Source organism: Sus scrofa, chromosome 10, assembly GCF_054392235.1.
Source record: "Sus scrofa isolate SSC_HxYL_T2T_F1_AM1 chromosome 10, Sscrofa_HxYL_maternal_Yorkshire_Landrace_v2.0, whole genome shotgun sequence".
Taxonomy (NCBI): domain Eukaryota; kingdom Metazoa; phylum Chordata; class Mammalia; order Artiodactyla; family Suidae; genus Sus; species Sus scrofa.
The window spans coordinates 57,838,882-57,865,592 of record NC_139392.1 but is presented as its reverse complement, the minus strand read 5'-3'; the positions used below and the strand labels follow the sequence as shown (position 1 = coordinate 57,865,592).

Genomic DNA, 26,711 nt, shown 5'->3' with positions numbered 1-26,711 from the left:
AGCTTGATCCTATTTCTCTCTAGGATCCTCTTCTTTCTACTCTTTGCCTAGATAACAACCCTTCCCCTTAAAGTCTTGCTAAAAATGTCACTTTTTGATAGAGGCTTTTCCTACTCCACCCTCAACCCAAATTAGGTCCCTCTGTTAAGGCGCCCCATTACCTTCCTTCATATGAGGGAAGATACTTATGGTGTGTGTTATTTGCATAAGGCATGCCTTCTCCACCAGTCTGCAAAGTCCTTGAGGGCAAAAACCACTTTTTTTTTTTTTTTTTTTTTTTTTTTGTATTTTGTCATTTTAGGGCCACACCTGCAGCACATGGAGGTTCCCAGGCTAGGAGTTGAATCAAATCTGTAGCCACTGGCCTACGCCAGAGCCACAGCAGCGTGGGATCCGAGCCTCATCTGTGACCTACACCACAGTTCACAGCAATACCAGATTCTTAACCCACTGAGCAAGGCCAGGGATCAAATCTGCATCCTCATGGATACTAGTCAGGTTCACTACTGCTGAGCCCCAATGGGAACTCCCATATCACACTTTCAGCATTCTCAATTATCCACAGTATGCTTTCTCAGGATACAGCCTGATTCCTTCAGCCTTTGGCCAAATGAGCCTGTTCTGACTTCCCTAAATGCCTTAAATATGTATCAGGGGAAGAACCTGGTATAGCAGAAGCTCAGGACATGGTAGCAGGAGATAGGGTTCAGATCTCAGTTCTGCTGTTAACTCAAGTCACTTCACTTCCCTGAGACTCAGTTTCCTCATGAGGTTTTTGATAAGATGATTTGTAAGGCCCTTCTAGCAAAGATGTCTATGATTCTACTTTCTCTGACAACTCAGTAGCCTGTGTACAGTCAGACTTTCCCTAAATATATGAAAAGAGAGAGATGTAAAGTATATACTGAAGAGAAAGAGTATATGCTATTGGCAAAATTCAGAACTGGCTGGCTATTCTTTAACGTCAGTCATCACAGACAGAAAGTGATCTAAATGCAACTAAAAATGCAAGAAATGAATACTGCATGTGTTTCTCTTACATGTAGAATCAATCTAAAAAATAAAGCTAACAAATGAATATAACAAAACAGAAACAGACTCACAGATACAGAGAACAAACTAGTGGCTACCAGAGGGGAGATGGCTGGGGGAGGGGTGATACAGGTGAAGTGGATTAAAAGGTACAAACTACTAGGTGTAAAATAAAACAAGGTACAAGGATATAAGGTTCAGCAAGGGAATATAGCTAATATTTTATAACAACTTTGTATGGAGTATAATCTATAAAAATTTTGAATCACTACATTGTACACCTAAAGCTAATATAATACTGTAAGTCACCTATACTTCAAGTTTATAATATGCAAGAGTTGAGGAGTGCCCACTGTAGTGCAATGGGATCAGTGGCATCTCTGCAGTGCCAGGATGCAGGTTCGACCCCTGGCCCGAGACAGTGGGTTAGAGGATCCAGCATTGCCACAGCTTCAGGGCAGATCACAACTGCCGCTTGGATCTGATCTCTGGCCCGGAAACTCCATATGCCTCCTGGTGGCCAAAAAAAAGAAAAGAAAAAAAAAAAAAAAAATACAAGGGTTGAAAATAATGAGAAAGGAAAAGAAAGTATAGGTCCTTCCGGTAACACAGTGAATGGCATGGTACCTGAGTGCCCAGTGCACAGGATGCTCCCCACCCTAACCTCCCACTCCACCTGTTAGCTCAACTTGCACTGAAATGAACCTCTCTAACCCGAGACCTGATTTCTTCTTTTTTCAACTGAGATATAATTGATATACTGTGTAAATGTAATTTTACAACCTGTTGATCTGATACATTTATATATTGCAATATGACAACCACAACAGCTTTAGCTAACACCTTAGCACATCACTTAACTATCAATTCCTTTTTGTGGTGGGAATAATTAAGAGCCAGTCTCTTAGCAACTGTGAAGTTTATAATACAGTGTTGTGGGTACCATATTATACATATATATTAATATATATATATATTATACATCACTATGATGTGAATTAGGTCTCCAGAACTTATCTTCAAGTTTATACCCTTTAACATCTTTCCAATTCCACCCCCGAGCCCAACCACCTTTCATCTTTACTCATTTATCAGTTGACAGACACTTAAGATTGTTTATCTTGGCAATGAGTATGGCTTTTTTAGATCTCTCATACAAGTGATATCATACACTATTTGTCTTTCTGTGTCTGATTTATTTCACTTAGCATAATGCCCTCAAGATTCATGTTGCCCCAAATGGTAGGATTTCCTTCTTTTTCATGGCTAAATAATATTCCTCTGTGTGTGTGTTTGTGTGTGTGTGTGTGTGTGCGCGCACGCAGGCACACGGATATGTGCACGCATTTATTACATCTTCTTTAGCCACAGTCCATGGTTGGACACTTAAATTGTTTCCACATCATACCTACTGCAAATAATGCTGAAATAAACATGCAAGTGCAGATGTCTTTTCAATACCCTGTTTTCCTTTACTTTGGATATATAGCAAGAAGTGGGATTGTTGGATCATACAGTGGTTCTATTTTTAATTTTTTGTTGTTGTTGGTGGCTGCACTTGCAGCATCCAGAAGTTCCCAGACTATGGATCAAACCTGAGCCATTGCAGAAAACATACTTCTCCTAAGAGCTGGGCACATGCATTTCCTCCATAACTTCAGTTGTGTTGAATATAAAATCTCTGTTAACATTAGAATCTTGCACTTGCATAAATATTTCTCATTCAGAATGTATTTATTCGTCTTTTTTTTTTTTTTTTTAAGGGCTGCACCATGGCATATGGAAGTTCCCAGGCTAGGGGATGAATCACAGTTGCTGCTTCTGGCCTACACCACAGCCACAGCAACATGAGATCTGAGCCACATCTATGACCGACCTACCACAGCTCACAGCAATGCTAGACCCTTAACCCACTGAGCAAGGCCAGGGATTGAACCTGCATCCTCATGGATACTGGTCAGGTTCTTAACCCACTGAGCCTCGATGGGAATTCCTCGTTCCAAATGTATTTAATCATATTTTTGAAAAAATAATAAGGTGTATACTGTAAATACAAGTGAGCTTAGGATTTTTCCATCTCAAATGTGTAATAAGACACCACTGAAACCAAGGTCCTGGTATATATCATGTCGAGTCACATGATGCTATGGTTAAAATTGAAAGGATTTTGGACTTTGGACTCGGGCAAACTTTTTTTCAAGTTCCTGCTTCATCATTTATTAACTAGTTCCTGCTGTGTCATTTTCTCATCTGGTAAATCCCAATCTCACAACGTCATTATGAGCAGTTCTCTTGTGGTACAGGAGGTTAAGGATCCAGCATTGTCACTGCTGTAGCTCAGGTTCAATCCCTGGCCCAGGAGCTTCCCTATGCCATGGGCGTGGCCAAAATAAAAAAGAAAGAAAGAAAGAAAACATGGTCATTATGAAAAGTAAAGGAGACAGCATGTGAAAGTGCTGTGTCCTGCATCTGACCCATGGGGAGCCTCTCCCTCTCCTGCTCCTCAGGAGGTGGGATTTCAGGGGTCAGGCCAATTGCCAGTTCCCCACCCTTGTGTCACACAAGTGCCATATAGGCTGAGGCTGAAAAGGAGCCTCAGGAATCACCTACTTTACTGTTCTGCCATCCTTGATTTCACAGGTGAGAAAACTGAGGCCAGAAAAGTGATTCCATTTTTTCATTCTATCTAGCCAATACATTTATGTATTCAAGTTTTTATTGAGCACTTCCCTTTAAAGACACTATATAAGATCACTGCCATTTGGACAACCACTGTGAACTCAACAGTGTGCCAGGTGCCATGAACATGAGACATAGCAAAGGTGAAATATGTTTAGGGACACACCTTCTCAAGACACCAATGTTTGAGAAGGACTGGGGAGGGTCTGCAGGAGGACAGACAAAGGCTATGGACATGGTTATAAAGGATCCTTTGAAGTGAGAGAAATAAATTAAGAGTCAACACATAAAGCAAATATTATGGCTAGCCATGATGAATCCATCCATGTTGAATCTATCGTGGTCAATCACACACCACCCCATAGTTAATGAGAACACCCCATCGTGCCCAGAACATGAGCAGAGTGTGACTCTATCCCCAAAGGGAAGGTAAACACTCATGGCAGAATCAGCTGCTTTCCAGAAATCCTGTGTGGAGTAGAAACTCTCTCTCTCTCTTTTTCTCTTTTTATGGCTACACCTGTGGCATGTAGAGGTTCCCAGGCTAGGGATCACATCAGAGTTGCAGCTGCCAGCCTACACCACAGCTCACGGCAATGCCAGATCCTTAACCCAGGGATTGAACCCACATCCTCATGGATACTAGTTGGGTTCTTAATCTGCTGAACCACAACAGGAACTCCCAGAAACTCTCCTGAGGTACTTTTCACATCTGTAATTATGAGAAACTGTTATTCTTTTCCTGCCCATTCTCAGTGAATAGACTACTTCCAGACCCTGCCGGTCTCAAACGGCAGACAGGTGACCATGATCGGGCAGAGGGAAAAACAATGTGATGTGTGTGAGTGTATGGGTGTTTAGGAACTCACTGGTGCAGAGCCAGAGGGGAAGAGGGCAGAATGTTCATTATCTGTTACAATAAGGTTTTGTAACAAAAACCACAAAATATCAGTGGCATACAACATTCAGGGTTATTTCCTCACAGGCTAGAGCAGCCCTGCCAATCTCTGCTCAGTCCTCCCATGTGTCTGCAGGCCATGTGTCTGCACGTTGATTGGCACTTGGCTGGCCCAGACTAAGCTCCACTGAGTGGCTTAGCTTTAAGTGGTAGGTCCAGCCAAGGGCGTCTCTTCAGAGTGGGCTGGGCTCAAGTCAACTCTATGTGTCAAGGGCTCTATGTGTCAACTCTAGTCTAGGGCTCTGACTCAGAGGACAACAAAGTAATGCCAGAAGCCTAAGAGGACAAACAGAACAACAATGTGATGCTTCTTAAGGCCTAGTCTCGAGATATGCACATAGTCCCTTGTGCCCACATTCCATCAGCCAGTCAGTCACGTGGCCAAAGCTGAGACCAAGGAACAGAAAACTATACGCAGCTCTAAAGGGAGAAGGGGGCTGATGGCAAAAGCAACAGGTATGGGTATAGCATGGGAAGAACAAGGCCACATACTACAGATGGGTAGAAAGAACAAGTAGCTAAACCCAAACAGAGCACCACAAATAGCATAATGCCATCCACTAACATTCGGTTCATAAGAAATACAACTATGAAAATTTACTCCATTTTGCAAGGTGAAAAAGTTCTGGAGACCTGATGCACAATCATGTGAATATACTTATCACTACTGAACTGCATGCTTCAAAATGGTTAGGATGGTCACTTTTTTTTTGTTTTTTTTGCTTTTTAGGGCCACACCCACAGCATATGGAGATTCCCAGGCTAGGGGTTGAATCAGAGATGTAGCTGTTGGCCTACACCACAGCCACAGCAATACAGGATCCAAGCCATGTCTGCAACCTACACCACAGCTCACGGCAACACCGGATCCTTAACCCACCAATCGAGGCCAGGGATCAAACCTGTGTCCTCATGGATGCTAGTCAGATTCATTAACCGCTGAGCCAAGATGGGAACTCTAAGATGGTAACTTTTATGAATATGTTTTTATCAGGACTGAATATTTTTCTTAAAAAAAGAGAAAATTATTCCATTATAGATTCTGTCTATGGTAGCCAACCCCTAAGAAGGCCCCCAGCAATCCCCACCTCCTGATAGTCACCTGTGTGTAGGCTCCTCCCACACTGTTCCAGAAGTGAAGGAGTGTCACTTCCAAGATTAGGTTACAAAAGATTGTGGCTTTCTTTTATATACAATTTTTTTAAATTATTTTTAAGGCTGCTCCTGTGGCATATAGAAGTTCCTGGGCTAGGGGTCAAATCAGAGCTGCAGCTGCTGGCCTACACCACAGCCACAGCAACACAGGATTCAAGTGGCATCTGTGACCTACACCACAACTCACAGCAATGCCAGGTCCTTAACCCACTGAGTGAGGCCAGGGATAGAACCTGCATCCTCATGGATACTAGTCGGGTTTCTAACCCACTGAGCCACAATGGGAACTCCAGTGTTGTGGCTTTCATTGATATCTCCCTCTCTCTCTCTCATTACTCACTCTGGAAGAAACCAGCTACTATGTTGTGAAGATGCTCAGGTAGCCTTCGGAGAGACAGACATAGCAAAGAACTGAGGTCTCTGCCCAACATCAGGTAAGAACCCGCTACCTCTGAGTGAGCATGGAGGCAGAACTTCCCCAGTCAAGCTTTCAGATGAAAATGCAGCCCCACAGACACCTCAAAGGCCATTCTCAGATTCCTGGCTCTCAGAAACTGTAAAGTAATAAATATTTGTTGTTTCAGAGCTGCTAAGTTTGGAGGGTAATTTGCAAGGCAGAAATAAGTAACTAATACCCTATGGGACAATCACTGATATTTGTAATGATGACCCAGGGCACTGAAATATCCTGACATGTTTTCTGAATCTTCAGTAAGAAGCTGTAATTGCAGACAGCCTCCTAATACTGTTGAAGGTTTAGCTGTGTTCAAATTTCCTGGTGACACTAACCATGATTCTCCATCAGGGAGGAAGTTTGGTTAAACTGAAACCACATACTTCCACCCTTTCAGGGTAACTAAGAATTTATTATAGAGAAGAAATGAGAAAGAGTAAGAGAGAGGAGCCAAATAACGAGCAACTCAGCAAATTCCATTCATTTAAAAGAAGGCTGGAAGGAAAATTTAGAAAATGTATTCCACAACGAGCAAAAGTTTTGAAAGACAGTCATACTCTGAATTAACCCAAGAGCAGTCGACTAACATTTCTTCAAGAGGATAAAGAAGCTACTTTTATAAGTGTTACGCAGTATAACATTATCGTCCATTCAAAGAGAATTTGGAGGAGAAATTTAGTTGTCTAAAGAATTTATACTTGTAAAAATTATCATTACTGTTTTGATCAAAAATAGGAAAATGTTTGTGGAGTGTGGAAAGAAAAAGAGAAAGGAAGGAAGAGAGGGAGGGGAAGGGAGGGGGAGGAAAGAAAGAAGGAAGGAAGGGGAAGGGAAGGAGAGAGGGGGAGAGAAAAAGAGAGAGAGAGAAAGGAAAGAAAGAAAGAAATAGAGAGAGAGAGAGAGAGAGAGAGAGAGAGAGAGAGAGAGAGAGAAAGAAAGAAAGAAAGAAAGAAAGAAAGAAAGAAAGAAAGGAAGGAAGAAAGAAAGAAAAAAAGAAAGAAAGAAAGGAAGGAAGGAAGGAAGGAAGAAAGAAAAGAAAGAAAGAAAGAAGGAAAGAAAGAAAGAAAGAAAGAAAGAAAGAAAGAAAGAAAGAAAGAAAGAAAGAAAGAAAGAAAGAAAGAAAGAAAGAAAGAAAGAAAAAGAAGGAAGGAAGAAGGAAAGAGGAGTTTCCATCATGGCAAAAGATCAGCAGCATCTCTGCATCGGTAGCATCTCTGCAGCACTAAGACAGAGATTTAAAGGGTTAAAGGATCCAGCGTTGCAGCGTAGGTCAAAACTGTGGCTCAGACCTGACCCCTGGCCCGGAAATTTCATATACCTGGGGATGGCCAAAAGCAAAAAGAAAGAGAAGGAAGGAAGGAAAGGAGGGAGGAAGCGAGGGGGGAAGGAAGGGAAAGAAAAGAAAGAGACAGGAAGGAGGGAGGGGAAGAAGGAAGTTAAATAGGTAATGTATGACACCATTTAAAGTATTGTTTAAATCAACCGGCCATTGATAGTGGAGACAGAAGAGATAGAGAAGATAAAAAATAAGCAGGAGGGGGGGAAAAAAGGAGTTCCCGCCATGGCTCAGTGGTCAAAGAACCTGACTGGCATCCGTGAGGACGCAGTTTTGATCCCTGGCCTCAATCAGTGGGTCGGGTTGCTGTGAGCTGTGGTGTAGGTTGCAGACATGGCTGTGGCTGTGGCTGTGGTGTAGGCTGGTGGCTACAGCTCCAATTGGACCCCTAGCCTGAAAACCTCCATATGCCACAGGTGCGGCCCTAAAAAAGAAAGAAAAAAAAAATAGAAGGAAAAAAAAGCAGAAAGGTATTTTTGTTTTGTTTTAAAGTGAATTTAATTTTTTTAAACTGAAATGTAATTCTTATCTGGTGGCAAGAATTCACAAATTAATACCAGTAGAGTACTGTGCCACATCACTGGTGTCAGAGATGGTTACCGTCAGGTGCAGTGTCAGCAGAAACACTAGCAGTGGGTTAAGGAGTAAATCAAGCTGGAGGAGCTGAAAGTCAAGATCAATTTTGATTCTTAGCATATCACACATTACTCATTCTTGCTTTGCCGGCTCACTTTCCTGAGTCCCTCGCTGCTGCCAGGACTTGTAAATCAGGTAGGAAAGATCCCAACTGTGTGCATGCATGATATATCATACATCTAGAAGTATATAAAATGCATATGTACAGTTCAAAGAAAAAAATAAACACCTGTGTATCTGTATTTGTCAGGGTTTCCAAAGAAACTGAACCAATAGGAAATACAAAGATATATAGAAGGAGATTTATAATGACTAATTGGCTCATGCAAGCATAGAGGCTGAGATCTTCTACCACAATCTGTCTGCAAGCTGGAGGACTAGGAAAGCCAGTGGCATAGCAGCAGTCCAAGTCCAGAGGCCCAAGAACCAAGAGCCCATGTCCAAGGGGAGGAGAAGACAAATGTCTCAGCTCAAGAAAGAGCAACTTCACCCTTCCTCTGCCTTTTAGTTCTATTCAGGCCCTCAAAGGATTGGGTGATGCCCATCTGCTTCACTCAGTCTATCAATTAAAATACTAATCTCTTCTGCAAACACCCCCACAAAAACATTCATGTTATGCAAGCTCTCTGGGCAACTCTTAGCCCAGTCAAGCTGACACATAAAATTAACCATCACACCATCCAATATTTCAGTTAATAATTATACATTAACTGAATATAATAATATTATTTTATAATAATAGAATAGTATAATATTGCCAGTTCACCAGGAGACATTCTGTGTCTCTTCTGACACCTCCATCTTGAATTTTATGCTAATCATTCTCTTGCTTTTGGGTAGAGTTTTATAATATGTTCATATAGCCTTAGACCATAAATGTATTGCTTAACTTTCTTGTTTTTAAACTTTCTGTAAATGGGAATTACAGAAGTTTAACTCTTCTAATCAGCATTATGCTTGTGATATGCTTTTGGAGCTGTGACTCATTCATATGATTGACTATACAGTGTTTCATTGTTTGACTTTGCAATAGTTCACTAAACCATCTCAGCACCATGGAATCCAGGTTGTTTCCACTGTGGAGTCATTATGAACACAACTTCTTATAAACACAAACATTTGTGTACATATGTCCTGGAGTATTGACTTAGGAATAAGACTGCAGAATTGCAGAATAAATGCCTATTCGGTTTTACTCTATCATGCCAAACTATCTTCCGAGAGTAGTGATAATTAATTTACATTTCTCTCAGTGGAGAATGAAGAATGTCTTCAATTCCTTATATTCCACATACACATCTTTAGAGTGCACATTCTGTACTTCTTTTATTAAATTTTCTCCGAATTATTTTGTTCTTTTTGATGCTACTGTAAATGAAATTTTACTTTTTTGCTTTTTAGGGCCACACCCACGGCATGTGGAAGTTCCCAGGCCAGGGGTCGAATCAGAGCGACAGTTGCCAGCCTATACCACAGCCACAGCAACTCAGCGTCTGCAACCTACACCACAGCTCATGGCAACGCCGGATCCTTAACCCACTGAGCAAGGCCAGGGATCAAACCCACATCCTCATGGATACTAGTTGGATTTGTTTCTGCTATGCCACAGCAGGCACTCCTGGAATTTTTCTTCCTAATTTCATTTTCAGATTGTTAATTGTTGGTATGTAGAAATACAATTGTATGTTGATCTTGTAGACTGCAACCTTGCTGGATCATTTATTTGCTCTAATAGGGTCACCGTAATGCCTTAGAATTTCTTATCTACAGATCATGTCATCTAGAAATATAACTTTACTTACTCCTTTCGATTGTGGATGCCTTTCTTTTTTTTCTTTTTAGGGCCACACCCACAGCATGTGGAAGTTCCCGGGCTAGGGGTCAAATCAGAGCCACAGCAACAGCAATGCCAGATCTGAGCTGCATCTGTAACCTTTACTGCAGCTTGCAGCAATGCCAGATCCTTAACCCACTGAGTGAGGCCAGGGATCGAACCTGCATCCTCATGGATACTAGCCAGGTTCTTAACCCACTGAGCCACCATGAGAACTCACGGATGCCTTTATTTCTCTTTCCTGTTTAATTGCCCTGGTTAGAACCTCCAGCAGAATGTTGGAAAGTGGTAAGAACAGACATCCTTGCTTGTTCCTGCTCCCAGGGGAAACATTCAGTCTTTCACCACTAAGTAGAATACTTGCTGTGGGCTTCCACAGATGCTTTGTATCAGGTTGAGGATTCTGGGTTCCTAATTAGTTGAGTATTTTGATCATGAGAAGATGCTGAATTTTGTCAAGTGCTCTTTCTGAATTTTGAAGGTAACAAAAAAATCATTGTGCCTTTGTGCAAACTTTGTTCTGGGCCATTCGAGTGACCCTTTCTAGGTATGAGGATGTGAAGCAAGTACATAACCATTATGTCCAGATGGATGATAATAGGCTACTTTGGGGCTTGGTTAAGACCTGTGGAGCTCCCCCATGCATCTACTTGAATTCAAAAAATTAAACCAAGATCAAAGTTCCTTTGTGGCTCAGTGGAAATAAAGCCGACTAATATCCATGAGGACACGGGTTCAATCCCTAGCCTCATTCAGGGGGTTAAGGATCTGGCGTTGCCGTGGGCTGCAGTGTAGGTTGTAGATTCAGCTCAGATCCGGTGTGGCTGTGGCTGTGTTGCAGGCCAGCAACTGGAGCTCCCATTCAGCCTCTAGCCTGAGAACTTACACATGCCACATCTACAGCCTCCCCCAAAAAAATCTGTAAAATTAAACCAAGATCAAGGACCCACCTAGAAGGAAAGAGGTTCAGATGTAACCTCTTCTTAATGAGACATACCAGATGTGAGGCCACTTTCATGGGAATGTCTGTCCTACACAGCCATCCTGGTAACTGTTTTGCTCCCCAGGGAAGCGCTTGTGTGCATTAAGAGAAGATGCTCCCCCCAACCCCCCACCGTCTAACCCCTGGAATGGGCAGCTGCATATGAGCCTTTCTATGGCCCCCATTACTGGACAAGACTTACAGTGCAGGCTGTCCTCAGTCTGGGGGTGATCTGGGGACTTGGGTCACTACAGTTACACATGCAGGAAGCAGTGTCTCCCTGAGGGTCTTTTCAGGCTCCCGGGGCATCATGTTTCTCAGCTAGTATAGCAGTTCCTGCAGTAGACAGACAGGACCTAATATCAGACCAGTGTTGGGCTTCAGGGTTGCCCAATAGCCTAGAAACACTGAGACAATCAGGACCAGCAGGTGGCATTCTCAGAAGCCAAAAAGGTGAGATTCAGCTCTTAAGTGCACCTCTGAGTTCTGTTGTCCTGGGAGCAAGCACAGGAGGATTCATTCACTGACTGGAGAACAAACTGCTAGATGTCTTTCCTTTGCCCCATGAAACACATTTGTCAATCTTCTCTTCCCTGATTTGTGCCCTGGGGCCAGGGGGTGGGGTGGGATTGACTCAGACTCAACAGACTCCCTAGCTCTCCGCCTTCCAGTTGGGACTGACTGGCCAATGGGGTTTGGTCATTAGCAGGAGATCAGAGGGCAAGAGAAGAGGAGGGGAGGTCATTTGTTCTCCTGATTTCCTCCCCACTGGGTGAACAATGGGTGTCTTTCTCTCTTCCGGACATTTCACTTGGGATGTCTCTATGCATAAGGCTCTCTCTCTCTCCCCCACCCCCTCCCACCCTGGCACAATAAAGGCTTCCTTCCATCACTCCCTCACACTTCCCTTCACTTAATAAGACTAGGACATCACTTAAACTGACTCTACTTGCATCTTTGTAAATAGTCCCTTTGTTGAACCCTCATCAAACGACACAACTTGAGTTTGCTGTTTCTTGCCATCATCCTGACTAGTGCAGAAATCTGAGGTTCTTGGACATATCTTGGGAGGGACATCTCACGCAAACTAACTATTCTTTTTTTTTCCTTCTTCTTTTTAAGGGCCCTGGCATGTGGAGGTTCCCAGGCTCGGGGGTCGAATCAGAACTACAGTGGCTGGCCTACATCACAGCCACAGCAAGCCAGATCCAAGCCGAGTCAGCGACCTACACCACACCTCACAGCAACGCTGGATCCTTAACCCACTGAATGAGACCAGGGATCAAACCTGCGTCCTCATGGATGCTAGTCAGGTTCCTTTCCACTGAGCCACGAAGGGAACTCCTCTGCTAACTATTCCGACTTGAACTTTGAAAGAAACGGGAAGTGTTCTTCCACCCCACCCCCCACCCCCCCCAGGAGCTGGTAAAGCAGAGCACAAGTTACAGCAATGCTTACACCTCTATCTCCCTACCCGCCTGGGAGCAACTGGAGGGTAACAGAATTCACCTTTGGAGCCCTGCGGATGGTGGCTGTTCAGGAAATGTTCACTGGCCACAAGATCTTAGGCAAGTCACCTTGTCCCTCTAGGTTTCAATTTCTTCATCTGTATAATCCCCATCCAGGAACACTGAGGTGTCACTCATTTGTGCTAAGTAAGAAAAAAAGCACATTAGATAAATGCTTTTATGTCAGCTTTATTATTTTCAAGGACACAGAGCAATATAAACTTGGGTAACAGAGGATGTTGGACAGAAAGTCGGTAGAAGTGCTTTTAACCAAGTACTTTTAAAAGGTACATAGTTAACACACTGTTTTAAAGCAAATGGGCCCTTTAAAGGGGTATTTCTTCCTCTTAAGTAATTTACCTGAGGAGAGCAGATTAAATAACAGAGCCATCACATGTGTCACTACGGTCCAGTCTATATTTGACACCAAAAAAAGTCTGCCTTGTATATTGTGACAAAACGCCAGGTTACGAAACACTGTATACAAGCATGACCCCAATTTCATAAAGTATTCATACCTATCTATCTATACAGAAGGAGATCATTTGGGGAACAGATGCTTTGTCGCCGCATAGTGAGGAAAGGTGTGGATTCATTTTCTGCTTATTCTTTTTACAATATTATTTTAAAATAGTAAATAAAAGCTCTTTCTGTTGGTGGAGAAGAAACAGCAGCATCCGTTGGGAAAGGGCGACGCTCCCCTGCAGCGGAGTGGGGTACAGGAGAAGAGGCCCGCGAGCCGAGGGGTTTGCGGCCAGCTCCCGGCACCTAGCGCCGGTACCACTTACCCGCGGCCGTGGAGAGACTGCAAGGGGGAGCAGCGCCGCGGGTGCGCCTCTCCGCGGTCGCGGCGGGGGGGGCGGAGCGCCTGGGGGCGGGGTCTCAGCGCGGGGTGGGTCTCCTCGGGGCAGGGGCGCGGGAGGAGGGGCACGTCTCGCGGGTCCGAAGGAGGTGAGAGGTGGGGAGGCTGGGGAGGGAAGGGAGGGTGGGGCAGCGGGGCGCTGTTGGGGCGGGGTCTAGAGGGGAGGGGCGTGAGGCTCCGCCCCCGGGCTAGGAAGGCGTGGCGTACCCGCCCCGGAAGGCGGCGGGGAGGAGCCAAGCAGGAAGGAATGGCTGCGCCAAATGTGCTGCTGGTGATGGGAGTGAGCGGCTCTGGGAAGTAGGTCTTGGAGGGGTGGGGGCGCAGATGGCGCAGTGAGGAGGCGGTGCGGGGCGGCAAAGGCTCTTCCGCGCCTGCAGAGGCCCTTCCGGGCCCACGGGGACTGGAGGACCTGAGGGAGTCTCCTCTTTTCCTTTGCCGATGAGGAAGTAGAGACCTGGGACACCTGCTCACCCCCGAGCGCCTGGCCTGAAGGGTTCTCTGTTAAGAAAGGGGCTCTAGCGAAAGCGTCTTGTGAAGAGGCGCCTGCCAGGGCTCACATGGAGTAACGGGTTCCACTCGCCACCTGGAGCTGCTTGGGCTGTCACAGTGCCTATGTTGGGGAGCCTTTTGTCAGAAGAGCGTGGAAGGGAGCAAGGCGCAAAGAGCAGGGGCAAATCTCGTCTTTGTCAGGCTGGACGGAGTGCCAGCTACCCCCACCCGGTCCCTGGAATTTTCTGATTAGATTTTGGAAAGTGAATTTAACCCTCTGATCTATTGTGTTCCCCCTTCCACTGGAAGGACTCAGTATTATTATGAAGAGTGACCCCTAAAGGTTTGCGGGGAAGGAGTATCACTGCACACCACAGAGCCTCTGCCCAGCCTAGTCTGGCCACCTTGGGGGCTGAGGAAGTCTTTGGCTTCCTGATTAGACCAAAGTCTAACATTGCCCTTTATCAGAAGAGGCTACGGCGGCATTCCACCAAAGAGCAAAAAAACAACTAAAACATCACAAACTTTAAAGGCATACAGTACCCTTCTAGAATTTTCTGAATCAGGAACTGCTCTTGTGGTCAGGTGTGTATTAAAGACCCTTGCTCCAGGTAGGTTAGTTTAACTTTACAAAATTATTGTGGCTTTTTTTTTTTTTTTTTTTTTTTTGGTCTTTTTGCCTTTTCTAGGGCCACTCCTGCCAGCTTGTGGAGGTTCCCAGGCTAAGAGTCTAATTGGAGCTGTAGCTGCCGGCCTTCGCCAGAGCCACAGCAGCCTGGGATCTGAGCCGCGTCTGCAACCTACACCACAGCTCACGGCAATGCCAGATCCTCACTGAGCAAGGCCAGGGATCGAACCCGAAACCTCATGGTTCCTAGTAAGATTCGTTAACCATTGAGCCATGACAGGATCTCCTTTTTTAGCTTTTTAAGGCAGCACCTGTGGCATATGTAAGTTCCCAGGCTGGGGGTAAAGTCGGAGCTGCAGCTTTGCCACAGCCACAGCAATGCTGGATCCTTAACCCACTGAGCAAGGCCAGGGATCGAACCTGCATCCTCATGGATATTAGATTCATTTCCACTGCACCACAACAGGAACTCCCAAGATGGGGAACCTTGACCTGGAAATAAAATATGGAGCCTGAAATCCCTTGCTGTGTGTGACTGAAGAAGTTGGAGAATGTAGAACTGCTGCTGTGGTGTGAGGTAGTGAGAGTCAGGAGTCGTGGTCTTGGTTCTGCTGCTGTGCAATTCATGTGCCCCTTACACAGTGGATTGGATGAGGGGAGTCTGCGCCATATGATGCATATGGTTATGAAATCTGTGCATTTAGTATATATTCTTTGAGCTGAATCCTTCCTCGATGTCACTGACATAGAGTGAGCAGGACAGAGATAAATCCCTGCCCTCAAAGAGTTCACATCCTAGTAAGGGAGGCTGACAGTAAGGGAATAAATACTCGTGCGGTGTGCCAGGTGGTGGTGGGTGCTCTAGGGAAAAAATAAAGGAAAATGTCAGACCCCTCCCTCCAAATATCACTTTGTTAATTTAGTGTTTTTTTCTTGAAAAATATCTATAAAACAGGAACCAAAAACTTAAGGGAAAAAATTTCAGGAGTTTAGTGAGATCTTATGCATTGCTCTGGGGGGAGGTGGAGGAGGGGGACTAATGATCACTAGACAATTATTTCATTTAAATTCCTCATGAAAATTAAAGCCATGCTCTAAACGCCAGGGTCAGGAGCACCTGTCTCACAATTTCAGTATCATAAGTTGTTGGAAGCCATCTGCTTCCCAGGGCTTGTCTGATTGAAGAGGCACAGGTTGGGAAAGGGCAGTCATGTGACCACCTGTGTCCTCTTACAGATCGACCATCGGCACCCTGCTGGCATCTGAGGTAAACTGTTCTAATGCCTCCCAATTACAAGTAGTCCCATCGTGTGGTCTCATTGCTTCTCTCCCCTTCCCCTCCCTGCCTGCCTTTTCTTTTGGCCTGAGAGGTTTGTAAGCTCATCACAGACACCTCTAGGCAGCTTGTGAAACCCACTGGAGCAATTTTGGTTTTCTCCTTGGTGATTATAAATAGTGACGAATGATAAATTTAAAAAAAAAAAGAGCTGCAGAAGTGGGCGGAATTAGTGAAGTGGCATTACACACCTCCTCCTCCTGCACCTGGAGGGAGGGGGGTCTTCTCAGGCTGGTGGGGAAGAGGGTGACAGGATTGTTTGTACACCTGCCCCACAGGTAGCCCCAGAATGGCTGTCGCATGGGCCCTACTACCTGCCACATACTCCCTCTCGCTTTGTTCTTAAAGCTAGGATGGAAATTCTATGATGCCGATGACTATCACCCAGAGGAAAATCGAATGAAGATGGGAAAGGGGATGCCGCTGAATGACCAGGTAAGTTTCACTGTCTGTCTGTATTTCCAACACAGATGATCCAGCTGGGTGACACAGGTTAAGATCCCTGCAGGGCTTGGTGTAGTGAAGTTCCTGAGTCATGCACTTACATGCACTGCTCCAAAAGTCAGGTGCACAGGAGGTCCGCCACCTATGTTAGCTTTGCCCCTGAAACTCCTGTTGAAACTCGGCATCAGGAGTGATGTCCCCTCTGCCCCAGCTTGGCGGGCTCTGCCAGAATACTTTGAAGGATTCTGATCTGCAGAATGTAATCCTTGAGGGAGCAGAGGCTCTCTTGTGCTTCATATGTGGGGAAGTTCATCTTTTCTTCCCAGGACCTGTCAGCCTACCATGTCACAGGCCCTGGCATCCACCCCAAAGCCAGAGTGATCTTCGTAAATTCCACTGTCCCTCTGGATGTTTCCCACCCATCTCAGGATCAAGACCAAACACCTAAACTCCTACAGGGGTGTGGTCGAGCCAGACTGACATGCCTCACTCATCTCTTTGGGTGCCATGCACGCCCTCCCTGTCACCACTGGAACCACCTTTGCCCCTTTCAATCACCCTACCGCCATGCTTCCCCCTGCAGGGCCTTTGTGTCTGCTGTTCCCACTGTAAGGAAGGCACTGCCCCCCCTTTGCAGTGACCCTGCTTGTGCTTCACATGCTTTCATGCCCATCCTTCAGGGAAGCTCTCACTCTCCCTGACTTACTAGGTAAAATGTCCTATATTAAACTCTCATGGCACCATATCCTTTATCGTCCTTGTCCCAGTTGCAGTGTGGCATTTGATGGTGTGAGCATTTGATTAATATTTATCTCTGGGAGTTCCTGTCATGGCACAGTGGTTAACGAATCTGACTAGGAACCATGAGGTTTCAGGTTCGGTCCCTGGCCTTGCTCAGTGGGTTAAGGATCTGGCACTGCCGTGAGTTGTGGTGTAGGTTGCAGACACGGCTGGGATCCTGCGTTGCTATGGCTCTGGCGTAGACCAGTGGCTACAGCTCTGATTCGACCCCTAACCTGGGAACCTCCATATGCCACCAGAGCGGCCCTAGAAAAGGCAAAAGACAGAAAGACAAAAAAAAAAAAAAATTATCTCTGCAACTAGATTTTTACCTCCAAAAGGGCAGGGAGTGTGGCCATGAACCATTATATATCCCCAGAGCCTGACACACAGTACGTGTCAGAAGATATTCGTGGCACATTTGTGAATGAATGGAAGACTGAGTGACTAGCCCTTCATTCTTTTATGAACTGTCATAAGGCCCTTTCATAGAGTGTCTCTCTCAAACCAGAGTCACAAACTGTGGATTCATTGGTGTGACTGGCTGTAACCCAGGAGAGGCTAATGAGGGTGGGTTATACAGGGCTGGGTCCACAGAGCAGCAGGGAGCAGCAGCACCAAGGGTGGGTGCCCAGGTGTCCAAAAGGCAGGTACAGAATGGAACTGGCCAAAGAGCAATGCTGGTGGTTCTGCTTTCAGTGACCTTGGCGCACCCCCAGTTGTGCCCCACGTTCTTTGTTTTGCCTTGAAGGACTGGAGTCACTAACCTAGATCTAATTCTAGAGCACTCTGAGGGTTTCTGTTTGTTTTAGGGAGTACACCTTGAGTTCGCAGTAGTTCAAAGTTAAACCATCAAAATTAAGTTTGCAACACTTGACTTTAGAAGGTAGAAGGGAAACCTACAAGAGATACAGAGTAATAATTTAAGTCTAATAATGAGATTGTGCTAGAGGTAATAGACATAATATAGATAACCTGGCCCCGCCACTGAGTTTGTGTGACCTTTGGCAAATAGCTTAGTATCTGTGTGGCTCATTTTCCTCTTGTGAAGTAGGGATGGTGACAGGACCTATTTCATTGAGTACCTGGGGGGATTAAATGAGATAATATGAAAAATGTGCAAAGAAATGTCTGAGGCTTTCAGCAAAGATCACGTCCTATCGTTATTGCTGATGTATCTGTGTACATAATATGTGTAACAGAAACCATTTCTGTGGAGTGTGTAAAATGACTGTGCCAGGGTTATTTTATTTTTCTCCTTGGCAAATGCCAATAAAAGTTAAATTAAGGAACAAAGTAAAACAACCCAAATGGATGGATTTAAAAATGGCATTTGAACATCCTTCGTCTTGTTCCCTAGTGAGGCTTGTTAAGTGAGCCGTACGGATGGGAGGGGTGAAGAGTAGAATTCAGAAGAGGAATTTACTGTACAGAAGAAAAGGTTATCAGTTACTGGAAGAAACATAACAAGTTACTAAATATATTCAGAGGAAGCTGTACAAGTTAGCCTGACTTTAGAGAGAAGCAGAACAGGGAAAGAAGTAAAAATGGCAAACGGTTTACATTTTTGCCAAAAGCCCAGCGAGCTTACGAGTGAAGGTGTGGGTCACAGCTGAGCTGGCACCAAGGCCCTCCTGGTCGCCCTGGCAACCAGCCCCCTCCCTCCCAGTACTATGCTGAACATGAGGTAGAGCCTTCGAGGCAGAGGTCCAAGTTTGCCTTGGGAAAAGAGTCTCCGGAGGATTTTGTGCTCAGAAGGCTGAAATGTGAAGGGAAGGAACCTAAGTGGAATACATCAAGGGCTCCCATCCTCAACTGTTTAACTGACTATTTCAATTAAATTTCAATTCAATTAAATAGAAACTCCAGTTCCTAGGTTACACGGCCACATTTCAAGTGCTCTAGCTACATGTGGCTGGTGGCTTCTAATCCAGATGGTTCAGGGAGAGGGCATTTCCATCAGGGCAGAAAGCTCTATCAGACAGCGCTGGTGCAAAAAGATATGCCACCTAGGCTGTGGTCCGTGATTGGCCTGATGGTGATTAATTTCCAAGCCGCCAGTCAGTGAGTTTCCCCCATGTGCCAGGTCCCTGATGTCCTGCCAGCCCACAGTGACATCTGAGCAGACTTCAACCTCAAAGTCTACTTAAAAGAAGGATTTTCGAATTTGTTTTTGGTCTTTTTTTTTTTTTTTTTTTTGTCTTTTTGCAGCACATGGAGGTTCCCAGGCTAGGGGTCGAATCGGAGTTGTAGCCACCGGCCTACGTCTGAGCCACGTCTGCAACCTACACCACAGCTCAAGGCAACGCCAGATCCTTAACCCACTGAGCAAGGCCAGGGATCGAACCTGCAACCCCATGGTTCCTAGTTGGATTCATTAACCACTGAGCCATGACAGGAACTCCGAGAATTTTTTAATGATTATAATACTTATCCTGTAGAGAAAATTTAAGCAGTATTGAAAAATTATTTCACATAATACATCACCCTTTGTTTCACCTTCCATGTCTTTTGTTTCATCTTCCATGTCTTTTGGGATATCTATTATTTTTACATGCATTCTTTCCTCTACGACTTAAGTTCACTTTTGCACAGACAGAACCAGTCCCTCATCCCTTCTGCTCCCCTCCCACGTCCCTTGCCCTCTCTCCACCTCCCCCCCACAATGCTGGACACACTCCTCTACTATTGGTTCCTCTGAGCGCCCTCCCTTTAACCATCATCCCCATCCAGAAGGCCAGGGAAGCCTTCTCTGTCCTCATGATGCTCTGATTTAGCCCTAAGGGCTAGGGGTGGGGTCGGGGTACATGGCCCCCCTCCTCCCCACATGGAGGGACTATGAGGAACAAGGGGACCTAGAATGCAGGGATTCTCATTTGGGTAATGTTTCCTCCTCTCTTTCTCCTAAGACATTGTGTGTTTGGCATCCCCAAGATATTTATCATCTGTAGTAACTACTTACAGCCTGTTCAGTGAATTTGCTCTAATACCTCCTCTGTTTTGCCCAGTTCCGGAGTCTGTGAAAAGGAGATCTTGAGGACTCCCTTTCTTTGCAAACGCTATGCACACAAAATGTGGAGCTCTTGTGTCCACGTCCTCTATAAGACACTGACAATGAAGTCCACTCCTCAGCAGGTCACCCAAGGTCTTGACCATCCAGTCCTGACCTGCCTCACATGTCACCCTGCAGTGGAGGCAGGAGAGAGAGTGCACACTAACTCCCTGGTCTCTTCTTAGGACGGTGTTAATCCCATCATGAGGACCCCAGCCTCATAAGTTCATCTAAACCTCATTACTGACTTCATCAATATCCTCTCATTGGGGGTATGAACTTTGAGGAGACAAAAACATTCAGGCCATAAAAATAATATATTGTATACAAGCTGCTTCAAAGAATAGAAAGAAATAGCCGCTCTACTTATTTTACGAGGCTAGTATCACTTTGATACCAAAATTTAACATGGACTATGCAAGAAAACAAATGCAGGAGTTCCCGTTATGGCTCAGTGGAAAGGAACGAGACGGGTATCCTGGGGAGTTCAATCTCTGGCCTTGCCGTGTGGGTTAAGGATCCGGTGTTGCCATGAGCTGTGGTGTAGGCGGCAGACATGGCTTGGATCCTTCACTGCTGTGGCTGTGGCATAGGCCACAGCTCCAATTCAACCCCTGCCTGGGAACATCCATATGCTGAGGGTTCAGTCCTAAAAAGACAAAAAAAGAAAATGAAAACAAATGCAGGTCAACTTCAATTATACAAATGCAAAAATCCTAAGTAAAATGGTAGTCATAATCAAATATTCGAGAAAGGATTTTTAAAGACTCAATGTTTCTCAAATATGCATCAAAGAGATAAAGGGGGCACAGGTGAGGATATAGTTGGGACAAACACAAAACCAGATTCTTTGTGAATTGAAAATCATTGAAGCTGGTTCATGAGCACAAAGAAGTTTGTACCATTTTGTCTGTTTTTGTATGTGTTTAAAATTTCCATAATAAAAAAAAAATTTTAATGCATTATGGCCAGTCATTATTTATGCCAGGATTTCTTTGTGAAGCACTGTAGGGTGTCCTATGTAAACTTCCTCTACCTTCTCTAGAAAAATACAAAATTCTTAGAATGCTTTTATCTGAGGGGAGCTTTGTTTTTGGAGGGTTTGAAGAATAGGACCAGGGAGCAGCTGACCTAAGGGTTTCTGTGAGTACCTTTCTACTTTTGAGATCAGAGGCACCTAAAGAATCATGCACTGCAATAAAGGAGATTTGTAACCGTATCAGAACCAGAGAAAATATATTTATAATACAGAGATTTAGACAGGGGAGTTACACACTGGCATTTTAGGGCAATTTTTATTACTGTGAAAAGAGCCTCTGACACCTGGACCAGGAAGATGTTTCTGCGCTTAACTGCACAGTGACTTGACCTCTTAGCCTTGTGCCTGGCCTACTCCTCAGAACCACCAAGATCTCTCTCGACCTTAACATTGATGAACATGATTATGTTTCTGCACAAAAAAAAACAATACCTAGAAAAGCCACTTTGTGTCTGCTTTAATTTCAGGACAGAATTCCATGGCTCTGCAACTTGCATGACATTTTACAAAGGTAAGAAAGCATCAAACCTCAGATAAGCCAGGGGGTAAAGAAAACCCATCAGAAAGTACAGGGGGAAAATGACTTGAAATCATAGCCAACTGATGATAAAGGATCCCAGAAATGAAGTGCCCCTTCTATCTAGTAACCGACAATGATTTTAATCAGCCACAGTCCTAGAGTTTAGTTGGAGTCTGCAATCAACCTTCTAGACAACTCCACAATTACTGGTTGGGAATTCTGGTCAGCCACTTGGCTTCTATAATGGGGATAAATATAGTTCTTACAGATTGTTGTGAGAAATTAGTGAGATGAAGCATGGATAGCACTTAGAATGGTACCTAATATATATAGTAAGTGCTTTTAAAAATGATGTTATAGCTATATCTTAGCCACCACTTTTATTTCCTCCTACTTCAAGCTCTGACAACCAGGAAGATTTGGCGTCATTTGTCACCCCCAGGACTTTAGTCCCAAACTGATGAGCTCTGCAGCATGCCTCTGAGCAAAAGAGGTCCTCCACCAGCCATCCCTGGTTCTGATCCCTGGGAATCCTGGTTGGACCATGAAGGATAAAGAAGGGGCAGGGATTGGGTTTTAAATCTTGCTTTCTAAGGTGAAGTCATGTTTTATGAATCTAAAACCATCTGGGCCATATAAAATTAGAATACACTTAGGATTAAAAATTCAGTTTACTTTTTTTACACCGCACAGACATGCCTGGCAGCTCTGTCTTTGCATGGGCTTAGGGTTTTAAGGTTTGGGGTTTCAGGGCTTGAGAACTCCTGCCCACTGGGCCTCCAACATAAATGGACTTGTCAGAGATCAACTATACTGACCTGTGATGGAAGCAGAAGTGAAGCTCCTCAGGAGACTAGAAACCAGACCTCCAGGCTCAGGATAAAAAAGCTCTCTCACTCATGGCCCCTGGGAAGAGATGGGAGGCTCGGGTATATAGGTTTGTTGTAATAACACCCACCATTCACTGGGTCTCCAGTCTCCAATGGCCATAGATCAAGGCTGGCCCCTTCAGAATTCTCAGTGCTCAAGCCAGCATTGACCTTTCACCTCTATTCCGTTCCTTGTTGGCCCCAAGCTACCTGCCTCTCCTGCCCGGGGGTGATACACATCAGCTTCGTGGAAGAGAGGCTCGCCCCCACCTCTGGTCTTGGACCACACACTGGTTTTCCTTTCCTTTCCTGAATTTCCAGTTGTGAAATTCAAATCCCTGAACACCTGTGGAGAGCCTGAGCCAAGTTCGCATCTGCCGGCAGCCCCCCACACACAAAGGCAGGGGCTAAGCCACATCCTACATCCATGGGGCAGAGCCAACACCGAGCAAGCTCTGCCTGTCTGCCAGGCACCCTGATAAACTCCCTCACCACAATCCTATATGCAGGTACTCAGCCCCACTTAACAGGTAATGCTCAGGAAGGTGAATGCCTTACCCAAGAGGGCTCACTAGTGGAAGGGCTTCACCTCAAAGCCAGGACTGTCTGATACTCAGCCACCATTTGTAAGACCTTCTACTGTCAGAGAAGTGGGACTAGAGTCCTCGACCTAGACTTGACATGGATTATTTTATTTTTTATTTTTTGTCTTTTTGCCTTTTCTAAGACCGCTACCACGGCATATGGAGGTTCCCAGGCGAGGGGTCCAATCGGAGCTGTAGCCGTAGCCGCCGGCCTATGCCAGAGCCACAACGCGGGATCCGTGCCGAATCTGCGACCTACACCACAGCTCACCGCAACACGGGATCCTTAACCCACTGAGCAAGGCCAGGGATCGAACCCGCAACCTCAAGGTTGCTAATAGGATTCGTTAACCACTGCACCACGACGGTAACTCTGACAATTATTTTAAATGTCTTCACTCTTAACATCTCTCACTTTTTTTTTTTTTTTTTTCCTTCTTCCTAAACAGAGATGTAGCCTCTGGACAGCATGTAGTTCTAGCCTGTTCAGCTCTGAAGAAAGGATACAGAGACATCTTAATACACGGAAAAAATAGTGCACCTCTGAAGTGTGATGAGCTGGGGAAGGAAGAAAAGCCCGCTGAGGTGAAGCTCCTTGTGGTCCATCTGACTGGGTCGTTTGAAGTCATCTCTGGACGTTTACTCAGAAGACAAGGACATTTTATGCCCCCTAAGTTATTACAGTCCCAGTTCGATACTCTGGAGCCCCCATCTGCTCCAGAAAATTTCATCCAAATCAGTGTGGACAAAAGTCTTTCAGAGATAATTGCTATAATTATGGAATCTCTAAAACGAAATGAGAATCATTTATATGAGTAGTCAAGAACAGAATTAGGCATAAATCTGTATCTTCCACCCCAAACCGTGTTCTAGTATCCTTGTTGAAATGTATTCTAGTTTCGTCTTAAGGTGAACAGACTGCAATGTGTTGAGATAGGCTTGTTTGGGTGGAGTTTTAGTCATCTGCGATACACTTGCTACTCTTGTCATTGTGCTCTGGCATATTCAGAGAAAAGGAAACACTGAAAGTAAAGCTTCGATTGACATTTAAATTCATGTGACCCCATCAAATGATCAGAAGAGATTCTCTCATCTTATTTAGAATATTCTTGATCATGCCTGTACTCGGTGAAATCAAGGAAATCTGGCCATCCTTGGTACCCTCTGGAGACTGGTTTCAGGAGCAGAAAAACAAAAAACTGACCACTCATGAGCAGTCACATTACATACACCACACACCTCTTAATATATCTGTATATACACATACAGATATATATATATATATATGTCACCCTCGGGTGTAGAGAAAGGACTTAATCATGGTACTCTGAGTCTGTACTGGGCACTGTGATGGGCACGCTGGAGGGTCTGAGGCTGTAACACAAAGCCCTGGCTCTCAGGGAGTCTCAGTTGGGTGGAAAGACAGGGCCTCTCATATCCTCCAGGACCAGCTAGAGTTCTCAGTTTTTTGCAAGAAAGAAATGATTTTCAAATATTCTGCTAGACTTTCACGTGGGACCAAATGAAGCAGCCTGTTTATAATTATAGCAAGATTGAATCTATTTTATACATAAATAAAAGCATTTTTTGCAGTGTCATTTCATATACACTGAATTTTCCAAGAATGCAATAAAGGGACAATTGTATTTTTTTTGTTTGTTTTTAACTTCACCAAGTGGTTTACCATTTCAGAAAAATCAGTGAATTTCTGTCAAGAATACAACTTCCACCTGCATTTGTAATTTTTCATTCTCAGTGACTTGACAGGCAAGGCATCAAACTCGCCCTACTGCTGTATTCATCTAGTGTAGCCATGTCCAAGCATCATATTGAAACCCATCAGTTTCTTACATGTTACTTTCCTTTTTCTCCTTTCAGAGTTAAAGTATATTATTTGCTTAAGTTTTATGAGGAATCAATTTCATTTCAAGATGGTGAAGGGGCATTAGAAAATAGTTATTTAAAAAGAAAAAAACGGTGGTTAACGAGCTCGACTAGCATCCATGAGGACGGTGGGTTCGATCTCTGGCCTTGCTCAGTGGGTTAAGGATCCAGCATCGCTGTAAGCTGTGGTGTACATCGCAGACTCAGCTTGGATCCTGCATTGCTGTGGCTTTGACATAGGCCGGCAGCTACAGGTCCGATTCGACCCCTAGCCTGAGACCTTCCATATGCCACGGGTGCAGCCCTAAAAAGACTGGAAAAAAAAAAAAAAAAAGAAAGAAAGAAAGAAAAAAAAATCTGGTGGGGCTAAGAACCATGGCTTTATTCTTCCTAAGAATGACTGCAGGGAAACTAAGGTGTGGGCCAGTACTGCCCTCTGGTGGCCCTGGGGTGCATAGCAAGAACAAGCCTCTATCCCTGAGAACCCTTCCAGTCACCAAGAGTCAAGTCCCTGGGTCAAGGCGCTGTGGAATGCCGTTCCCCACCCAATCCTGGCCATACCCCTGCCCAGCCACTATGACCTGGGAAGAAGGGACAGGCAAGTAAAGTTTGCAGTGGCCAGCCATAGATTTCCTCAGTCCTGCATATATCACTTACCATTCCAACTGGCAGGACTCCCTAACACAGGTTAAATATTTTCCTCTTCTACAAAACAGGGTCACTGCCTGCTCCAAAACGTTGTGAGAACTGAGATAACATATGCAAAGTGCTGAGACCAAAATCCAACATACAGTAATTGCTTGACAAATGTTAGTTCTTGTAATATTTGTCATCTCCTGGAATAGGAGGCCAGAGGTTGAAAACTCCCACTTCTCCTCTTTTCTATGTGGGAGCTCATGAACCCCTACTTCTAAGTTTTGAGGTCTTCCATCTTAACCTCTATCAGGGTCTCCTTCCACCCCCTGGTCAGATCAAATCAAGCAGCATCTGGGATGACGTCCTTGGAGCCCAGGATGATGGGGGTAACCTCTTGAACATCAGGCTCTGGAATCAGGGCCCTGGAAAGTCTGGGCTCTAGGTGCAGCACTGTCATACACTCACTGAGTAAGCTACAGGGTGTCACCAAGTACCTTCAGAGGGTCAGTACTCACAGCCTGTGTGTTCCTCACTAGAGACTGCTCTCATGAGCAAACTTTCAGTGCATGGGAGTGAAAGAAGGGAGAAATTTAAAAAAAGGTTGACTTCAAAGATGCCATCCACCAGGGACTTTTTTTTTTCTTGCCTTTTTAGGGCTGCACCCAGGTATATGCAAGTTCCCAGACCAGGTGTTTAACTGGAGCTGTAGCCGCTGACTTACACCACAGCCACAGCAACACAGTATCTGAGCCATGTCTGTGACCTATACCACAGCTCACGGCAATGGCAGATCCTTAACCCACTGAGCAGAGCCAGGGATCAAACTCTTATCTTCATGGATACTAGTCAGGTTCTTAACCCATTGAGCCACAACAGAAACTCCCCAGGGACTTTTTTGAAACTGTAATATGCAAGTTTATTCTTCCTTCACTGAATAGCACATCTGTATATTTAAAGTTATTGAGATTGGAATATTAACTACTATGGGCAATGCGAATGCCCAGCAATTACCAA

At 44.8% G+C, this 26,711-nt stretch overlaps 2 protein-coding genes across 7 annotated transcripts in view; one reads left to right on the top strand and one right to left on the bottom strand.

The window, feature by feature from the left end:
• FRMD3 (FERM domain containing 3) overlaps positions 1 to 13,592 on the bottom strand; it is a 407,701-nt gene extending 394,109 nt beyond the window's left edge. Inside the window, exons 1-3 of one of the 6 annotated variants that reach the window (XM_021064660.2) lie at positions 13,363 to 13,592; positions 12,576 to 12,717; positions 11,269 to 11,402 (exon numbers count right to left, since the gene is read on the bottom strand). In XM_021064660.2, coding sequence (XP_020920319.1) covers positions 11,269 to 11,328 — 60 coding nt within the window. In that variant the 5' untranslated portion in view covers positions 11,329 to 11,402; positions 12,576 to 12,717; positions 13,363 to 13,592. Of the gene's footprint in view, positions 1 to 11,268; positions 11,403 to 12,575; positions 12,718 to 13,092 lie in introns of all 6 variants that reach the window. The other 5 variants (XM_021064663.2, XM_084979807.1, XM_021064662.2 and 2 more) reach the window with 5 other exon arrangements.
• Positions 12,517 to 24,823, top strand: IDNK (IDNK gluconokinase). The gene is made up of 6 exons (XM_005668037.4): positions 12,517 to 12,594; positions 13,347 to 13,525; positions 15,790 to 15,820; positions 16,238 to 16,324; positions 21,672 to 21,715; positions 23,627 to 24,823. The coding sequence occupies exons 1-6, from the start codon at positions 12,517 to 12,519 to the stop codon at positions 23,994 to 23,996; spliced, it is 789 nt and encodes a 262-aa protein (XP_005668094.2). The 3' UTR covers positions 23,997 to 24,823.
• Positions 24,824 to 26,711: the final 1,888 nt, after the last annotated feature.